This window comes from Carassius gibelio, chromosome A6 (assembly GCF_023724105.1).
Source record: "Carassius gibelio isolate Cgi1373 ecotype wild population from Czech Republic chromosome A6, carGib1.2-hapl.c, whole genome shotgun sequence".
Taxonomy (NCBI): Eukaryota; Metazoa; Chordata; class Actinopteri; order Cypriniformes; family Cyprinidae; genus Carassius; species Carassius gibelio.
Genome location: NC_068376.1, coordinates 20,240,873 through 20,259,589, shown reverse-complemented (window position 1 = coordinate 20,259,589; position 18,717 = coordinate 20,240,873). Strand labels below are relative to the sequence as shown.

General features: G+C 38.6%; 1 protein-coding gene across 4 annotated transcripts in view; it reads left to right on the top strand.

The window, feature by feature from the left end:
* Nucleotides 1-323: 323 nt before the first annotated feature.
* LOC128015647 (microtubule-associated serine/threonine-protein kinase 2) overlaps nucleotides 324-18,717 on the top strand; it is a 120,216-nt gene continuing 101,822 nt past the window's right edge. For 2 of the 4 annotated variants that reach the window (XM_052599678.1, XM_052599676.1), the window contains exon 1: nucleotides 326-1,465. In XM_052599678.1, coding sequence (XP_052455638.1) covers nucleotides 1,385-1,465 — 81 coding nt within the window. In that variant the 5' untranslated portion in view covers nucleotides 326-1,384. Of the gene's footprint in view, nucleotides 1,466-18,717 lie in introns of all 4 variants that reach the window. The other 2 variants (XM_052599677.1, XM_052599679.1) reach the window with 2 other exon arrangements.

Genomic DNA, 18,717 nt, shown 5'->3' with positions numbered 1-18,717 from the left:
AACCAAAAACATATATATTTTATGGCTTAAAAAATGGATGCTTAATCTGTTCAACAATTCCGAATTCAGTGCTCCCTACATTAACTTGCAAATCCTTCCTCGTCATCTCATTTCACAACCACATTCAATACCAAAGATGAAGAATTTGTCAGTGGGTATCATTTAATTAAAAAAGAAATAATGAGAATTCAAGAATGAAGACCTTTTGATTTACTGAGCCTTCTTTTGTTCTCAGTATATCTCAGTTCATTTGTTTATCTTGTACTGTTCCATCGTTCAACCTACAATGATTGTGCAGAAGGAAAATACAGTAATTGTTGTAAACATTACTTTCGTCTGCAGATGGCAGCAAAGGCAAAGTTCAACCAAAACGGCTCTTTTTAATTGCCCCTTCTAACCATTGGAGGAAACAACGTTTCCAGAACAGCCCTCCAGTGAATATGCAAGACATACCGACTTTGCTCATACAGACTGAACTCACAGCACATTAGGCTCGTACCAACGGTCATTCTCTTGATCCAGGCTTAAGGAAATTAGTTAGATTTCCTCCCAAAAGAAAACCAACGACATGGACCGGCTCTGATTAGTAGTTATTTTCGCCACCGAGAGGTTTCCCCTCACCGGCCGGGTTGACGTTTGAAGAAGAGTGAGATTGGAGGAGAAAAGCGGAGCTTTGCCCCCGCATGATGATCTGTGTCAAAGAACAGCTCGCGTTTGCGTTTGAGACCTGACTCACGAGACATGATGGACAGTTGAGCTCGCGCTGTGTTGTGACGCCGCGGCGAAGTATCTCGTCAGTCAGGCGGTTGACTGGATGAAGAAAATCGCGTTTTTGTTTTTGTTATGGCTGAGAAAACTCCGCAAAGCTAAAGTATTAGTTTACAGAGAAGAGAAAATCCGCTGGCTGACTTGAAACTGCGGCAAACACGTTGGAAACGCAGCGCTATTCAGCGTAATGGTGACCTGTCCTTATAATCTCACATTGACAGTTACGAGCCCGGCGAGTATTTTACACATTGTACTTTGCGGATGTTGTCAAACTTTATCAGCAAACAGCTAGCGAGCTAGCGAGTTCCGCCGGTTGATTTGCCGCGCTAAAACCACACAGTTCGTGTAAAACTAAAGTCAAAACAGACTGATAACTGACCGGCTGTCATGGTAACTCGAGTTGTAACTTAAGTTCGAGAGAACAACACAAAAGCCACAGTGTCGAACCGGCGCTCACAAATGATTCTGCCTGTGTGCTTGTTTAACGAAGTTGAGGAGAGGGTTGATCACCATGTATCAGAGCAAAGCTTGTTTCACCATCTAAATGCACTGACCACCGGATTCTAAAACCGATATATTACTGTTGTAGAGTATAACTCAACCCCCATCTATCAGAATGAAGAGAACTGAGAGCAAAAACAATAGGAAACTCTGCACCTCTGAGCAGCAGGAGAGCAGCACTGAAGGAAAAGACGAGGTGAGTGAGTGGTCTTTCACTGGAAAGTTGATCCGTTTTAACACTGATACTTTGCATGTTTATATTAATATGCAAGGTAAACATCACACAATATAAATACAGAACTTGATACTGCAGAACGAGCGCAGTGCATGGATGCAGCCCATGTATAATAAATCAGTGCTTATAGATCAAGCACATTATGACATTGAGCATTTCTTGCAAAGATCCTTATCAAATTATAATGTGAAGGCAGAGACATCTAAAGCAATAAGGCTTTTTTTTTTTTTGCTTGTTTGTGTTTAGTACTCCCTACGTTCTTTATTTTGATCACATTTTGTAAGACTGGTTTGTTTTATTTGCATTAAATTATAATCCAGACTGAAAAAAATACACACCCCAGGACATCAAGAGTGCACACAGGGTTTTGTGTGTTTTTGTATTGGGTATTATTAGCTTTGTTCACGTTTAGTAATTTTATTACCCACTTTATGTTTGTTTTGCAAGAGTTTTATTGTCTCCTTTTTTTGACAATGTGAGTCTTGTGTTACCATTCATCAGGTGAGGGCAATGTGACGAGTGACGTTGGAAGGAAATAAAATGAGATTACTGCTTTTTGAAACAAGGACAAATTTCCTAATTTGGGGAACCAGTGAGGAAAAAAAAAACCTTGTGGTACTTTTTTGCCACCCCAGTCACATTGAAATAACTTGAGGAAGTCAACTTAACTTTCTTGTGACTGTTATGATTCAGTTAATGTTATTCAGTTTTATTAAATTGATGAGATAGATCATCAAGTGGTGCTGTTCAGGTGAGTGATCAGGTTTCTTTCTAACCTGACCCAGTTGGCAGGCTGACTCAGACTGCAGAGTCTTTTTCTTTTCTTTTTTTTTTTTTTTGCAATTTCTGTAAAAGTAAAATTCTTTTTTTTTTTTTTTTTAAACAAGCAATGTTGCATGACTTTTTGTTTAAAAGTGCGAGTGGTTTAGGCTGTAACTTTCAAGACATGATGTATATAGTAAACATGTGTATATGTATTTTCTTTAATAATAAAAAATAATTTAATATATATATTTATTATTATTATTATTATTATTATTATTATTATTATTTTTGGGCAATTATGTCATAGAATAACCATTTTTGGTTTCCACAGCTGGCTTGGATTGGTGCAAAAAAACAGTTATATAAGCAACTCCCAACCCAAATCAGCTTTTCATCCTTGAATTTACTTACATACTTATTTTTGATCATTTGAGAGATTAACTAACCAGTTAGATAATGGAAATGGGTTACAACATGTTGTTGATGTTACTGAAGACTAATTCCCTTTTTGCATGTAAGCTTAATACTTTCACTGAAATGAGGGCCAAAAAAAAGCTAGTGTTGTACTGTGACCCTTTTTATATTGTTGTTGACAGCTTTTTGTCTACTTGCTGTCGTATCAGCATAAATAGAGGATGTGCCAGATATGTCCACCAATTAGTTCAGTGTTTTTAAGCAGTCTGCTCATCATTTGAAGCTATGCATACTGCCCTCAGATGACATAGCAGGGCTCTATACTTCAACCATTTTTTCTGCCGGTGCAACAAAGTTTTATAAGCTATTGAACTGGCGTGACCACCGGGTTGCCCAACTCATAAGCGCTGCCATTTCTGTTGCATATGAGAAACATCAAACGGCAAACTCCTTTTATATAGTCAAATTAAAGTTTATTAATCATAAAGTAAGTCTAATTAAATAAAATTATTAAATAAAATCATGAAACTTACACATTTTCAAAAAAGTTTAAGAAAAATTACCAAATTCTGTTTTAGCATGTCTAATTATTTGAATGCATAAAACAACTTAATTTATTTTTTTCTTCTTAATGAAGCCTGATGATTTTCCCCCTCAAAAATTCTGTGTGTATTTACATTTTTATTGTTATCAAATCAAGGCAGGAAACATTAATTTTATTTGCCTTTTAATTTTAAGCTTTTTCTTTTAAAATTAAGCTAACTTTTTTTGCAAACAAGGGGGATTTACTATTAAAATTAAAACATGGAATAAATATTGTGTGATTATTCCTTAAATTATGTTTGTTTAATTTTAGTCGTAGTAGTAAATGTACATTCTACTGAACAATAGACTTCAAAACCGGACTTTTATTTTGACGGGTTGCAAAATGAATGAATAGCTTTACAATTCTGTGCCTGTGATATGATGCTTTTGCTCAAATCAAACTGTCAGATGTTCATGAAGTGACTCTCAGAGCAGTTCTGGAGATGTTGTTAATGTGTTTTCGTCCTCATTTAGTGAGATGTCAGACGCTGAAATCACCGCGAGCTTCACGCGCTCTAAACTGTGAATTCCGTTTTTATGAATGGATTCTGCGACAACGATTCGGGGCGAATATAATGTAATTTAATGTTAAACTATGTGAATGGCGCTCTGAGGCGAGGCAGTATTTTTTGTCAGAAGTTTTTCGCTCTGTTCAGCGTCAAATGTCTAAACAAACAGCACGTGCTGTCAGTGATTTTCGTCACTAGAGGCTGCTCTCGCACTGTATAATGAAAACAGAGCATTCTCATGCTGCGTTCACACCAAATGCGAATAGAGCGTCTGGCGCGAATGATTTGATGTGCATTTGTGTTTGACGCGAATTCGCGTCTGCTGCCCGAGTTAACCGCAACCATCTGAAATAATGGAAGTAACTGCACAGTAAGAAGCCTACATTCAATACAAACATAGATGGTACATACATCAGTATTTAGCTTTTGTTTTTGAATTGGGTTGAAACTACATAGAACTGGCCTTAAATTAAAAGATTAACCTTAACCATGTGAAATAACTGCATAGTTCTACAGTCCAAACACCACAATCAACACACATTCAGTAAGATGTTTCTTAATCAGCATTCAGCATTTTAGTTTTTAAATTTGGTTTTAAATTAAAAAAGGTCTTTACCAGTGAGACTGGATGAATGAAACACTTGTTTTCAGTGTGCTACAGCAGGTGTAATTTTAAGGTAAAATAAAAATAATCATCCTTACGTTAACTTCTGGCTTTTCAAACATGTATGCAAGTTCTAATTTACAAAAAAAAAAAAAAAAAGCATTTCAGTTTTGTCACAGTTAAAGCTGCAGTAGGTAACTTTTGTAAAAATATATTTTTTACATATTTGTTAAACCTGTCATTATGTCCTGACAGTAGAATATGAGACAGATAATCTGTGAAAAAATCAAGCTCCTCTGGCTCCTCCCAGTGCTCCTATTGCCATTTGCAGAAAGTCATCCGCTCCCGGTAAAAAATAACCAATCAGAGATGCGGTCCGTAACTTTGTTTGTGTTCAAAATGTAGAAAAATGTATATAATAAGCGAGTACACCATGAATCCATTTTCCAAACTGTGTTTTTAACTTGTCCTGAATCACTAGGGTGCACCTATAATAAGTGTTTATATTCGGACTATTTTAGATTGCTTCGTGATTCTTCATAGACATAAACAGAGAGAAGTAGTTCCGGCTACGATGTTCTTCCGCAAGACAAGAGCAGTTCTGTTTATTAACCGATAGAGCGTCAAAAGTTACCTACCGCAGCTTTAACTCCGTTTAGTTTCTCATCCAACACGTGAGAAGTTTAGCTGAACATCTCTTCACGGTCTACTTGGTGCAGGGCGCGGACAGATCATACAGTACACTAGCACTGTATGAAAGGGACTCTTATTTGTGTGCCAGTACACCAACTGCTGATCGCTTCCTGCTATCTGTGCCTCAGACGTGTAGTTCTGCACTTCCAGTGCTGAGCGGCTAACTGCGTTCTGCGCACAGATTTCAAAATACTTCCATACAAATGACATAGCAAATGATTACAATGTAGTATGTGCATGCGGGCACACTTCCGGGAAAAATCGGCCGAAAAAAGTCCAAAAACCGGCCAGTTCGGATTTATGGCCGGTCAACCGGTGCATCCCTAGTTGTGAAGTTAATTTCATGCGTAAATGAAGCAAATTTTATGTGCGAATGATCTCAAAATGTTCAAGCAGCAAACTAGACACGACAGATGCGGATTTGATGCTCTATTTGCGTTTGGTGTGAACACGGCATCAGCCGCTCCAGCAACGGACACGACCTGGGAAACTATCAGCCGCTCCAGCAACGGACAGAACGCGGAAAAACTATTGGAATGGATTTTTGCAGATAAACGATTGTTCCAGCAATCAACTATCGGTGCCGATTAACCGGCAAAACTGATAAATCAGTCAACCTCTACCCCTGAGTCTATAAATTATCAAAACTTTAGTCCGTAATACAGTTAAAATGGGGAAACTATGTAACCAATTTTGCATTGCAGGCTGATTTAAGGTGTGCCCAAAAATGTTCTGCTTGTGTGCATAAACATTTGCAATCAGGGGCTACAGTGCTCCTAGGAAAAATAGTTAGGAGCCCTGCATAGTCTTGAATACTTCTGTCTTAGGTCATTAGAGAGCATTTAGATTATCATTTAACTCTTAGCCTTTATGATAGGGTGAATCGGTAACTTGGGAATTGCTTCTGTGTACTTAATGAGTAAGTGAAGGGCTTCATTTAGAGCCACAGTGAAGCAAAAGGAAAAGATGTTGTCACTACTCAACTCATTATGCAGAACTATTATTTAGCAGGTCACGGCCATCCGATCAAGAGTGTTTGTCTTTTGAGTTTTCTCCCCACTCTGATTCCACACTTCTCAGGGTAATTATGAGTCTCAGTATTGCTATGGAAACCAGTGAAGCTGCATCAGATATTGACTGCACCGAACAAATAGATCCCATTTTATCACTTGACATATAAATGACACTGCATTCAGTCCTAAATATTTCATTTGACAAACAAATCATGTTTGTGTTCAGTGTAAACTCATTCATCGTGTATTTACTAGAAGAAAAAAAAGTGACATGGCCAAAAACTGCTAGCATTGATTTTATAAGTATTGTTAAATTGTTATCCTTATAGGAAGAACTTTTGAGATTTTATTTGAGATGCACATGGGGCTGGGTAATGCAGGAAGATGCTGACTCCCAGAAGAAAGTAAGATCATTGTCCCTCCGCTGCATGCAGTTAGTCACACAGCAGTGGTGTTTCAGTTCATCTCACTCTGCTGTGCTCAGCTTTTATTTTAGAGGTGTTTGTTGGTCTCTGCTCAAATGAATTGGATCATTTAAAGACTCCATGAAATTGGTGTTTTATGGTCTTTAGGCTCCATTAATTTTGAGGCCATCAATATGCTTGTGCACTCTAATAAAATAACATTTTGTGAAGAAGTTAAACTCGTCTTCACCATGGTTGAATGAATAATGAATGCATGATTATACACAGCTTCTGTACTACTTTCAATAGTAAATGACTGACTGATTTAATCTCTAGTTGTCATGGAGTTGTGTCTGCTGCACGGCAGTGGTAGACTGAGTGTGCCTACAAAGGGGAGGTAAATAAGCTCTTCACATGAGGATCAAATTACTTTTCTGTGATTTTTATTTTATTTATTTATTTCCTGTGTATCAGATGTTGTTTCCTCTCTCAGTCCTTTCTCAGATGTGCAAATTAGACATGAAATCAGTGGCGAATGGCAGGTTTTATGATGTACATGTCACTGCACTATGCGGTCATAAATGACAAGAAATTACGGATCCATTTATGAGCCCTGAAATTTTATGGCACAGCTTCAGTACCACAGACCATATTGTTGAATATGATCAATAAACTGGAACTTATTAAACACACCAGCCGCAACATGGTAAATGAATAGAAAACAGTGAAACATGCATTGTTTTTGTTCATAATGGTGCTCTCTGATTGTGAGATGATGTTGGTGGTTGCTGACAGGCTGAACTGAGGACATATCAATGTGCAGGGCTTGGATTACTGGAGAATGGAACTGTATCATGAGGTAGGTCAGGGTGGAAGGAATGCTACAAGCGGGAGCCTGTGTGTGTACTAGAAGAATATGTCCGAAAAACAGCCGTTTGAATGCAGTGGAAAGCATTCTGGCTTTTTTATCAGTCACTAGAGAGGGGAGTGGTTCAGTATATTTGTTGTGAGTGTGACAAGGGCAAAGAGCAATTGAGTAAGTAGAATTTTTCCTTGTCAAAAGGAAACAAGGTAGTTGTACAGGACAATCAGTAGTTGCTCTTTGCTTTCCTGTTGGACAACACCGGAAAGTGACAATTCACACAGCTGCGTGGTGTTGTCTTGTTACTTAAATTTCAGTAGTTTACACCAGTGCTTGTAAAGTGTCACTTTACAAAACCACAGCAACACTTTGTCTGTGTTGACTGAAAAGTATTCAGTTACTTGTTGTCATGAGGGTATGTCTTAAAGGGTTCATTAGATGCCCATTTACCACAAATTGATATGATTCTTTAGGATCTTAAGGAAAAGTCTGTAACATGGTTTTACTAGTGCTGTGTTCGATACATCTATACGAAGATGTATCGTCACAGAGATTTGACGATACGAGTATTGATACAACTGGCCCCGTATTAATATTGTGGCACGTGTGCAGTAGTGGACCAAGCTTAATTTTGAATACAAGAACACCATTTAAAATTGTGTAGAAAAGTGAGGTTTACTGGGGTTCAGCTGGCAGAGCTGCAAAGCCATCTCATTTCTGATTCCTTTGATGATCCTCTAGCCCCTTTCACACTGTCATTCCGGCAAATACAGGGGTAAAGTGTTCCTGCAATTGTTCCCTGGTCACTAGATTTTGCACTTTCACACTGCCAGTGATGACCCGGGATATGTGCGTGCTTTCACACACAACCCTTGAAGATCCTGTAACGACACGTGACATCAGCGCATGACGTGTAATGTACGAGTCGACAACGCTAGGCACGTTATACTTTCACTGAAGCAAGCAAACGATCTCGGCGTCAGCACGGAAAGTGAGGAACTAACTGATCTCTGCTTCATTGCAGTTTGCACATGTGTTTTCGTCGCGAACGTTGATCTTCCTTCAAAACAGCCAGTAAAAGAGTCGTGCGATAACGCGCGTCATCACTTGGACACGGAATTGGATCTGGCTTTTGTTCACACAGCGCTCGTCCCGGGTCGAACCCCGCAATGTTACTAGGTCCCTGACCCGGGTTCAATTCGGTAATCAATCCTGGGACATGGTTGCTTTCACACAGAAGGCGACCCAGCAATGTTCCGGAAATATTGCTGCTCTGATGTGCAGTGTGAAAGGAGCTTCTGATGATCACACACACAGACCATTTAAGGTTAAAGAAAAAAGACTCCTCCGCTATTGTCAGATTCTTATTCATGTGTAGCAAAATCCTTCAGAGGGAGACATTATCTTCGCAGCTGTCAGTTGTCTAATTTAGCACTTTAAAAATCCAGTCCCTTGGAAAACAACGAAATTACAACATTAGAATATAAATGGAAACATTTCAGTTGTCTGTTTGAATTGTTTGCTTGGATTTATGCGATTAACAGTGGCCTAGACAACCACACTGACACTTTTACTGTTAAATGACATTTCAAACTTTACATAGCAAATTAACAAGATGAGAGAGAAGGTCAAGTACTGATCAAGGCAGATTGAGCTCCTAGAAATTCTATTCTTCTCTTCAATTCCAAATGCTGTTGCCCTAACAAACTAACTTAATTCTTGGAACATTGTCCAGTGATGGTAGAGTTCTCTTGTTTCTAGATACCACTATAATGAATCCATTAGTCATTGTAGACAGTAATGCTGTGCTTATGGCTCAGACCTGTGAACTTTCCCTTGATTAGCGCAGTGAAAGGGCGTTGCTGTCACAAACAGTGGGGAGTGAGCCACCAAAGGCTTTTTTCCCTCTGGTAATGACCTGTGTTGAGCTTGTGGAGTCTCATCACATGTTGGGAGTGATTCTCTGTGCTAAGTGTTTTGATTGGTGTGAAACTGATCCTTCAAGCTAGCTGTATAATTAAAAACTGGTTGTTTTCCTGTACTATTAACGCGATAATAATGCGTTAACTTGTCCAGCCCTAATTATAATGTTTGCCTAATACTAATAATATAAAAGCAATTGCTAAAATATATTTTGTATACATCAATTGCTTTGTTTAACTGTTCTATCTGAGTATTAAACCGACTTTTATCTGTATTAGACAGAACTGTAAATGACGACAGCGAACTAGAGGAAGAATGTGAGCACTGTGTGTTCAATCAGGCGCTGAGAGCCACTCTCAGCACCGTCAAAATAAACGTCCCACCTCGAACATTTTGGCCAAGCAGATAAACTTATTGGCCGATACCGATATTTGCAAAAGGCCACCAATAAAAAAAAAACGGTAGACACGCATTTGTGCAGCAGAATGGCTCTCTCTTTCACTCTATGATGTTACAGATGACTACTTGTCCATTTCTGTTGCCTGTACATATCCATACTGTGTGTGTATGTAACCATATTAACTGTTCAAATACAGGAATGACAACCGTATTCTGTTGCTGTGTGAACGCGGCCATAGTTAACTATAGAACTGGCAGCACCTAATGTTCCTAAAGTTCCTTAAAAATGCTTAAAAAAACATGTCAGCAGATTCCCTCACCGCCTGTGCATGGTATTACCTCAGATCTCGGCCCTACAGAGACAGCTTGCATTTGTTTCTATGTAATCTTCTCCTTTAATCAGATCTTAAAGACATGCATGTGTGCAATAAACCTTTGGCTTGTTGCTTGGGCATGTCAAGTTTATTTGGAATGATTCCGTTCTAAATCTGACTTGTCTCTTGATGCATCATTTTCAATCATTATTGTCATCTTTCATCTCATCATCTGTCAGGACGGTCTCAGAAGTGTAATCCTTTTTCTCGGAAACAGTAAGCAGTTTTAATTTAACACACAAGAATTTATAGGGAAATGCAAATATATTTTATTCTGAAGATAAAATAAGATAAATCCTTGAAAAATCTACCATTATGATCATTTAAAACTTGCTCAAGCCATATAACTTGTCAAGTATGGTTACTTTAAAGGATTAAAATAATTTTTAACAGCTGAAACAGATGTACACCATCTGTGCACTTTTATACAGTATGGCAAGAAAACCCCCTTAAACATCATCCATTTTGTTTGGTTGTTTTGTGAAGTTCTTCTGAGACAAACACACATTTATGTAATAATCAGTAAAGGTACCATAAACTCCCATCATTCAAGACATCTTCGTAGAGAACTGGTCCAAAGAAACTTGGCCTGTGTTACAATGCACTGGTGCGATGATAAGGATGGTTTTTGTTTTGAATAAAGACTGGAATACACTACAGGATTTTTGCACCGATTTTATGCTGTTTTACAGTCTGGAGAAGTTGACACTATAAAGTCAGAGCCAGTTTGTGGAATTGAGTTGATAAGATTCCATAGAAAATTGCGTGGTGTATGATGGTCACAGACTCCTAATTTTATGCTTTAGACTATGATTCCATCCAGTTGGAAGATATCAAACATGTGATATAAAAACACCCACACAGGGTTTCTACTTTGACACGTGCAGTGCTCATGTTTATTCAACAAAGTTAAAGCCTTTTGGAAAATCTGTTTGTGGCTTTCAGTTTTGATATTGTGGTGGACCGCCACAAAAAAAAAAAAAAATCAATAAATGGTATACACAATGAAAATTATCTACATGAATGGGTGTCTCTCTTTAAAGTGTTTTGTTAGTACGGTGTGTTTCCTTGTTTTTTTTGTCGCCACATCTCAGTGCTTTAAAGAGAGCGCATCAGTGCACACTTCAGATAGCGCATCAAAAACCAGGTTGACTGGGTACTCCGTTCCACCGGTACTTAGAAAAACCTGGTACCGTAACATTTTCATTTTTAAGTAGTACCGATTTGGTACCGAAGTACTGGGTCTTTTGACAACACTAGTACAGAAGAAACCCAGGAAAACATTTCTACGGATGAAATATATAAAGTTAATAAACATAAAATTAATTGACTGTATATGATATTTGAACAATACATGACTGTTTACATGAGAAATGCTAAGCAGGTATAGCGATTAGCTTGATATAAAAGGCTACAAATAGCATATTTAAGTAACATTACATGGCCAAACACACATTAGATTGTCATCGGAAATTATTTGTCAATTGTGGTTTAAAGTGAGTCTTGAGTAAAAGCTTAGTATAAATCTTATAAATTGTCTTATGTAGCATGATGCTACTGTGTGCAGGAATGGTCAGTAACATGCGTTTTTAGTGATGTAGTGTGGGCTCTTTTCTGAAACACCGTGGAAATGCCAGTATAGACGAGAACAGTTTTCATTTTAAAATGAAAACGCACCAGTGTAAGTAGCCTTACGTCTATGGTGGTTTGGACAATTACGCACTACAGGCTCATGTAGAAATTACTTCTCTGGGGGCGTGACTGGTGTAAACTACTGTTTTTTTCTTGCTGCCTCACCAGAGCCAATCACCAGCACTTCATTTAAGCACATCAAGCATGCTGCATGCTTATTCGCTCACTTCGTTGACAAGAATAGTCCTTTAGGTTTCAAAATTCGGTACAGAACAATAAGAACGTTTTCAATACTTCATGGTATCGAGGGAGTTCAGTCGTTACCTAAAAAGTATCAAACTTGATATTCAGCCTTATAGTTCACATTCAGGTCTTGGCTCATTGTCTGTCTTCTCACTTCTACATTGCACACAGCACTATTGGTTTGTCTTGGCTTTGAAAGTTACAGGGTGGTGGGGTTCAACTGGAGAACTGGCAGAGTCATGTTAAGGCTGGTTCACACGGCAGGATAATTGGGCCGATTTTAGCCCCGATTCAGCCCTTCCGACAATCTTAGGATGCTCCGATTATCGTAAAATAATCTGATCAAATATTCCTGCCGTGTGTGGTGTGTTAAGACTAATCTCCTCTGCTCGGAAGAATGTCGGGACCGCTCCGATCTCAAATCGGGGATATCCAACATGTTGGATTTATTTTGCCCGATTTCTTCTCGTGTGTGGTGTCCCCCGAGGACAAACAATCACGCAGCCTGTGGACTGTGGCGTGTAGCCAATCAGAAAGCGAGGTGACGAGGCAGTGATAGTACCGGGAAACAAAATCAAAACAGCCGGCGTATATAATATAACAAATACAAATAAAGTCGATGGGCATAACTACATCCACAACTGCAGTCCACCAGAGTACATGGAAACTAATATATGAACGTTTATTTCAACGGTTATTAATCTGTGTAGTACGTAACAACATTTCTATGAGATAAAACAACAACTTATCTCCATATCATGATATAGCAAGTATAGTCCATGCTCGCGTCGTCTCCACCTCTTTGACCATCGCCTTTTCTTATTTTTCTTATGTTTTTTTCCCCGTTAAAAACAAAGCACAAAAAATGGCCACTGCATCCTCTTTGTCCGCCATGATTGTTTACTCTAAAGTCACGTTTGATCTCGAGGGATTTTGCGAGATTTCCCGTCTGACCTGGGAATGCTCGGGAGTCAAATCGGTTCGTGTGTGATGTGTTGATATTGCCGTGTGGCTGCACACCACACACGGAGCGACCAAAACTGTTAGACCCGTGATTTTTTATCGCCGTGTGTGGGGTCTCTCAGGTTTGGAAAATCTGCCGACAATTTTAAAATCGTCCCGTGTGAACCAGGCCTTACACCGTGTAACACAATTACATAACCCGGGAGAAGAACTGCTGCAACATTACTCATGTGCCTGTCAATTTAAGCTCTGATGAAAGTTCTTTCACAGTTCAGAGGTGAAGCCGTGGGCGAAGTAGTCATGGTTGACGGATTTTTGTGCAGTTAGCTTTCTTTGACAACCAGTTATATTCCGCAAATGAATTTAGAGCAAATTTGTTTGAGAAACAACATATAGAATGCAAACGTCAAATATACCAAAAAAATTAATTCTAGAGCTGCGTTGAATTTAACTATTTTAATTATAAAATGAATTTCCTTTCAAAGCACACAGCATATTTTTTCATTAGCATAGCCTCAGGAAGTGAAGTTAAAGTGAAGTGAAAATGGGAACAGACTAGAATACCAGAGACAACATTACTACAATAGGATACATCAACGGTTCCCAATTCCAGTCCATGTTCCGAAGTGAGGTAAACCCCTGCTCAGGGAGTAGGAAGCAATGAACACGATGTAGGGATCATAATGATCGGAACACAGTTCATTGACAGCTTGAGTTGGTCATCTGAATCGGTTGTGTTTACTAAGCGAGACATGCAAAATATGTGCACTGGAATTGAGAACTGCTGGGCTACATCATGTGTCACTAACCATCAGTGTAGACACGATGTAAGTTAATGTTGCTTTCTTTTTTTTTCTTTTTTTTATTGGAATATACTGAACACAATGAAAGAGCACTAATAATACATATACTGTATACATTCCATTTTTCTAATAACAACTACTAAGGGTGGACACAAACACGAACAGTCACAACACTATATATATATATATATATATATATATATATATATATATATATATATATATATATATATATATATATATATATATATATATATATATATATATATATATATATATATATATATAGCGAGAATGATCCAGAAGATGAATGTTTTGCCATATGATGTGTTTATTGAACCAATCGGATACGAGTAAATGGAGGGTCTGCGAAAGGCTCATTTGATTGGCTACAAGAAGGTGGTGGACCCGCCCTCACACTTGCAAAACTCAGTTAGTGAGAGAATCGTGCCAAAATTGTAAGCACAGAAAAAAGAAAGTCGTAACTGTACATATCGGTTTATTTCGGGAACTTTTTGCTACACATGCACAACAAATCATTTAGACATTTGCAACAGTTTTTTTTTTACACATACACGTTGGTTTCTTTGCAGTCAATCGATTTTCCAGTTCTTTAAAAAGTTGTTTTCGCTTGCAAATTACTGTTCACAGGCTTGCAGTGCTTTTGACCATCTTTAATGAAAGCAGTGTGCCATAAGTGTATGCGCAGAAAAATGGAAGTCAGAAAAAATGCAGATCATGTTTATTTTGTTTTAGCATGAAGCTGCAGTTTCACAAAACTTGAATTGCGCTTATGAGTAACCGTAAAATGCTGCAAATAATTTTTTCTTAAAGGAGGGGTGAAATGCTATTTCATGCATACTGAGTTTTTTTACACTGTTAAAGGGGGGGTGAAATGCTATTTCATGCATACTGAGTTTTTTACACTGTTAAAGAGTTGGATTCCCATGCTAAACATGGACAAAGTTTCAAAAATTAAGTTGTACGTTTGAAGGAGTATTTTTGTTCCAAAAAAACCTCTTCCGGTTTGTCACAAGTTTCGGAAAGTTTTTTTCGAGTATGGCTCTGTGTGACGTTAGATGGAGCGGAATTTCCTTATATGGGTCCTAAGTGCGCGCTCTTCTGCCGGAAGAGCGCGCGCTCCCGTATAGCAGAGCAGAGAGAGGCTGAGCACAGCCTGATCAGAGCGAGAGCGTCGCGAAAAGTCACAAAAGAAGTGTGTTTTTGGTTGCCAGGGCAAGACAACCCTGCACAGATTACCAAAAGAGAAACAGCATTAAGGGACCAGTGGATGGAGTTTATTTTTACAGAGCATCAACAGAGTTGTGCAAGTGTTTTTGTTTGTTCCCTGCATTTCGGATTGCACATCGTTTATTTCTTAAGGATAATGCAGTCCCAACGGAAAAGGGTCACGATAGTTTGTTGGAACCGCAGGCGGTGAGTAAAACTGCTTCAAATATCTCTGTGTTGTTAACTTAGCTATCAGCGCGTAAGCACATCAAGTAAACAACATGCGATGTTGCCATCAAACTGCACTTTCCACATGTACAGTTTAAAAAAAAAAAAAAAAAAAAAAAAGACTACATAAAGTGGAACTTAGTCATTTTCCAAAACCGCTAAGCAAATATATACAGTTTCAGTACATACCACATAGCATACCGCCTGTGCTGATGCTGCTCTTGTTAAATTTCAGCCTCTGGATCTGTGTCACAGCTTCCTCATGCTCTCAACTCAAAAGCCTACTGGCGCTCGTGATTCTTTAGCTCCGCCCACACGTCACGCCTCCAGCCGCTCGTGTTTTTCCGGGAAAAATCGGTACAGACTATCTTTCTCTTGTAAATATAATAAAAATAAAGACTTTTTGGAGTTATGAAGGATGCAGTACTACTCTATAGGTACTCAAGATTAACAGGATATTGAGTGAAAACGAGCATTTCACCCCCCCCTTTAAAGAGTTGGATTCCCATGCTAAACATGGACAAAGTTTCAAAAATTAAGTTGTACGTTTGAAGGAGTATTTCTGTTCCAAAAATATTCCTTCCGGTTTGTCACAAGTTTCGGAAAGTTTTTTTCGAGTATGGCTCTGTGTGACGTTAGATGGAGCGGAATTTCCTTTATATGGGTCCTAGGGCGGGTCTTGCCGGAAGAGCGCGTGCTCCCGTATAGCAGAGCACTGAGAGGCTGAGCACAGACCATCACTGATCAGAGCGAGAGCGTCGCGAAATGTCACAAAAGGAGTGTGTTTTTGGTTGCCAGGGCAAGACAACCCTGCACAGATTACCAAAGAAAAAACAGCATTAAGGGACCAGTGGACGGAGTTTATTTTTACAGAGCATCAACGGAGTTGTGCAAGTGTTTTTGTTTGTTCCCTGCATTTCGAAGATGCTTGTTTTACAAACAAGGCCCAGTTTCGTGATTCTTTAGCTCCGCTCACACGTCACGCCTCCAGTCGGTCGTGTTTTTCCGGGGAAAATCGGTACAGACTATCTTTCTCTTATGAATATAATAAAACTAAAGACTTTTTGGAGTTATGACGGATGCAGTACTACTCTATAGGTACTCAAGATTAACAGGATATTGAGTGAAAACGAGCATTTCACCCCCCCCCCCCTTTAAGCTTGAAACGTGATTTACACCTTTACAAAGTTACTCTTGTACATGCATGTAATTTATACTTACAGTCTTATGTACACTTCCACAAATCTTACCCTCCGTATGCAAATCTTTTTGCCATTAAATTACCTTCACATGGGCCACCTATTGAGGAACCCTGGCGTACAGAAAGTGTCAGAAATGATGTACCCATTGCAATCGTTCTGTATTTTAATGCTTGATAGAAAATGTATTTGTGATTCAGTGGAGACAGCTGGTCTAAATAAACAGGGTACTGAGTGAGCAAGCAGAATAAGTTGTCAGTAAAATGACAGGAACAAAAAAAGATGTACTGCTATGGTACAGTGGAAAAAATGAATTTTAACCATCTGATTCTTTGCAGCCTCATCTTTCAGAAGTGAAGATAAAACAAATTTACTTTCACAGCATAGGACCGTTTCTTATTGACATGTTAACCACATGAACAAGCTACTACAGTGTTTGAGGGCAGGGTCAAGTTGTTTTGCGGCCAGCCAACATAAACCTTGGGGGGATTTTATGCAAATGTGTTCACCTGTGATACGTAGCCATCACAGAAGTGGAATATGAATTACTAATGACTCGTTTTTGATGTTCAGAGTAGTTTCTTTCATTTAGGAGAAAATAACTTTATTTATCCTGCACTCTCAGCTTTACAACGTTTGCAGATCGTTTGCATTCACATACAGCTACATTATACACTACATAAAAGACAAAATTGCATAATAGGGGCACTTTAGACAAATGCACTTCAGAAAAAAAAAAAAGATATTGACCCAAAGCCTCTTAACAATAGTAAATGTTGTACAGTACAGTTGAGCTGTGAAAAACATTGCCACTTTGAAGGACAGTTTGAGTTCACTGTTTCTCACTCATCCCTGTTAATGCTAGTGTCAGGTTTTTTTGAATGTCTTCTCAAGGCCACCCCAGCTAGCTAGGTGAGCCAGCACCCTGGCATAGCCCCAGTGTATGAGAACATCGTCCTGTCGTTCCCATGGAGTTAGTTCACAAACATCCATTCTTTCATTCAGCAGACCCTGGATACCTTCAGCACATCTGGAAGACATCAGCACACAAGCTACAATCTGACTAATGGGACATTGTGTTTATGGTTGTGTGCACATGTACAGTAGGCATTACACGCTAAGCATGGACACGCATACGTCGATAAATCACATCTTGTTGGGAAGTTGAAGCAGAGAGGATTAGATTGAGGATTAGAGGATTATGTACTCAGGTCTGCTAGAGATGATTAAGGATCGTTCAAGCCATCAGGGTAAAAATAAATAAATAAAATGGATAAGTGAAAAAAGAGAGTTGAAAGTAGTTGAACTGACTGAAGCCATATTTGCTTGCATAAGTTCCATCTTTTTTTCAAATGTCCTTTGCCTTGGTTTTAGTTCCTTCCAAAAAGGTTTAATTTTCAGCTCCATGGCAGTTTTGATTGTTCCCGGTCATCTTACACTGTAGAGGACGTGCTGCGATTGTACAGTTTTCATTTCTGCTGAGTAGAAAAATGAAGCAGGTAGTATCATGAAGACGTTTTGTTATTTTAGTTTTCCCCTTGAGGTCCTTGTATAACGTTTTTCAAGGTTCTTGTGCCAAAAATATTTGTAATTTAGTTTTATGTGACCATTTTCCGCCCTCTGGAAAATAAATTGCCCTTTTTTTCCCTCACCCTTTTTCTTGAAAGGAGTGACTATTAGAGGTTGAGGGTTTTGATGTCAGAAACACACATTTCCTAAAAACCATGTTAAATCTATATTTCACAGTGTCTTTTTTGGATTGTAATTTACTGTTATTTTTTGAGACAACGCATGTAAAAGCAATTGGTTGTGCTATAATAGGAAGAAGGTCTGAGTAATAGATTTAAAAGCATATGTATTGTTTAAGGAGGAACTTAGTTGGAAGAACTGATGATTGGGGCAAAAATAAACATATATGAATGTAAATATATGTGAACGCGTCTTTACATTGACTTAACATTGAAATCATTCGGGGGTCTGGCGCATAATATTGCTGGTATTTTCTGTCTAGCTTTCGCAAGGCATACTGCACTTTGGGAATTCTTTATTTTCTTTTTCTGCTTGTTTGTGAGTTTTGTTCCATCTATATTTTTTAATTGTTTAATTATTTTAAAATGAATAGTGTACATATTTGGTTAAAATCGATTCCCTATTTTCATTTTCGAAACTTTTTTGGTTGGTCCGATTGATTGTGCAATCGATTTTCGAACTAAAAGTGACAGCCCTAGACCTCATCTGCTTGGGCAAACAGAAAGACCAGTAGCTCTTAGACCACAGCAAGTCAGAATGCCAGGCAGAGTGAGAGTGTTTATGTTGCTCTTCCTGAGGGATTGACTGGTTTTACGAGTTGTTTTCTGTACTGCAACGGAT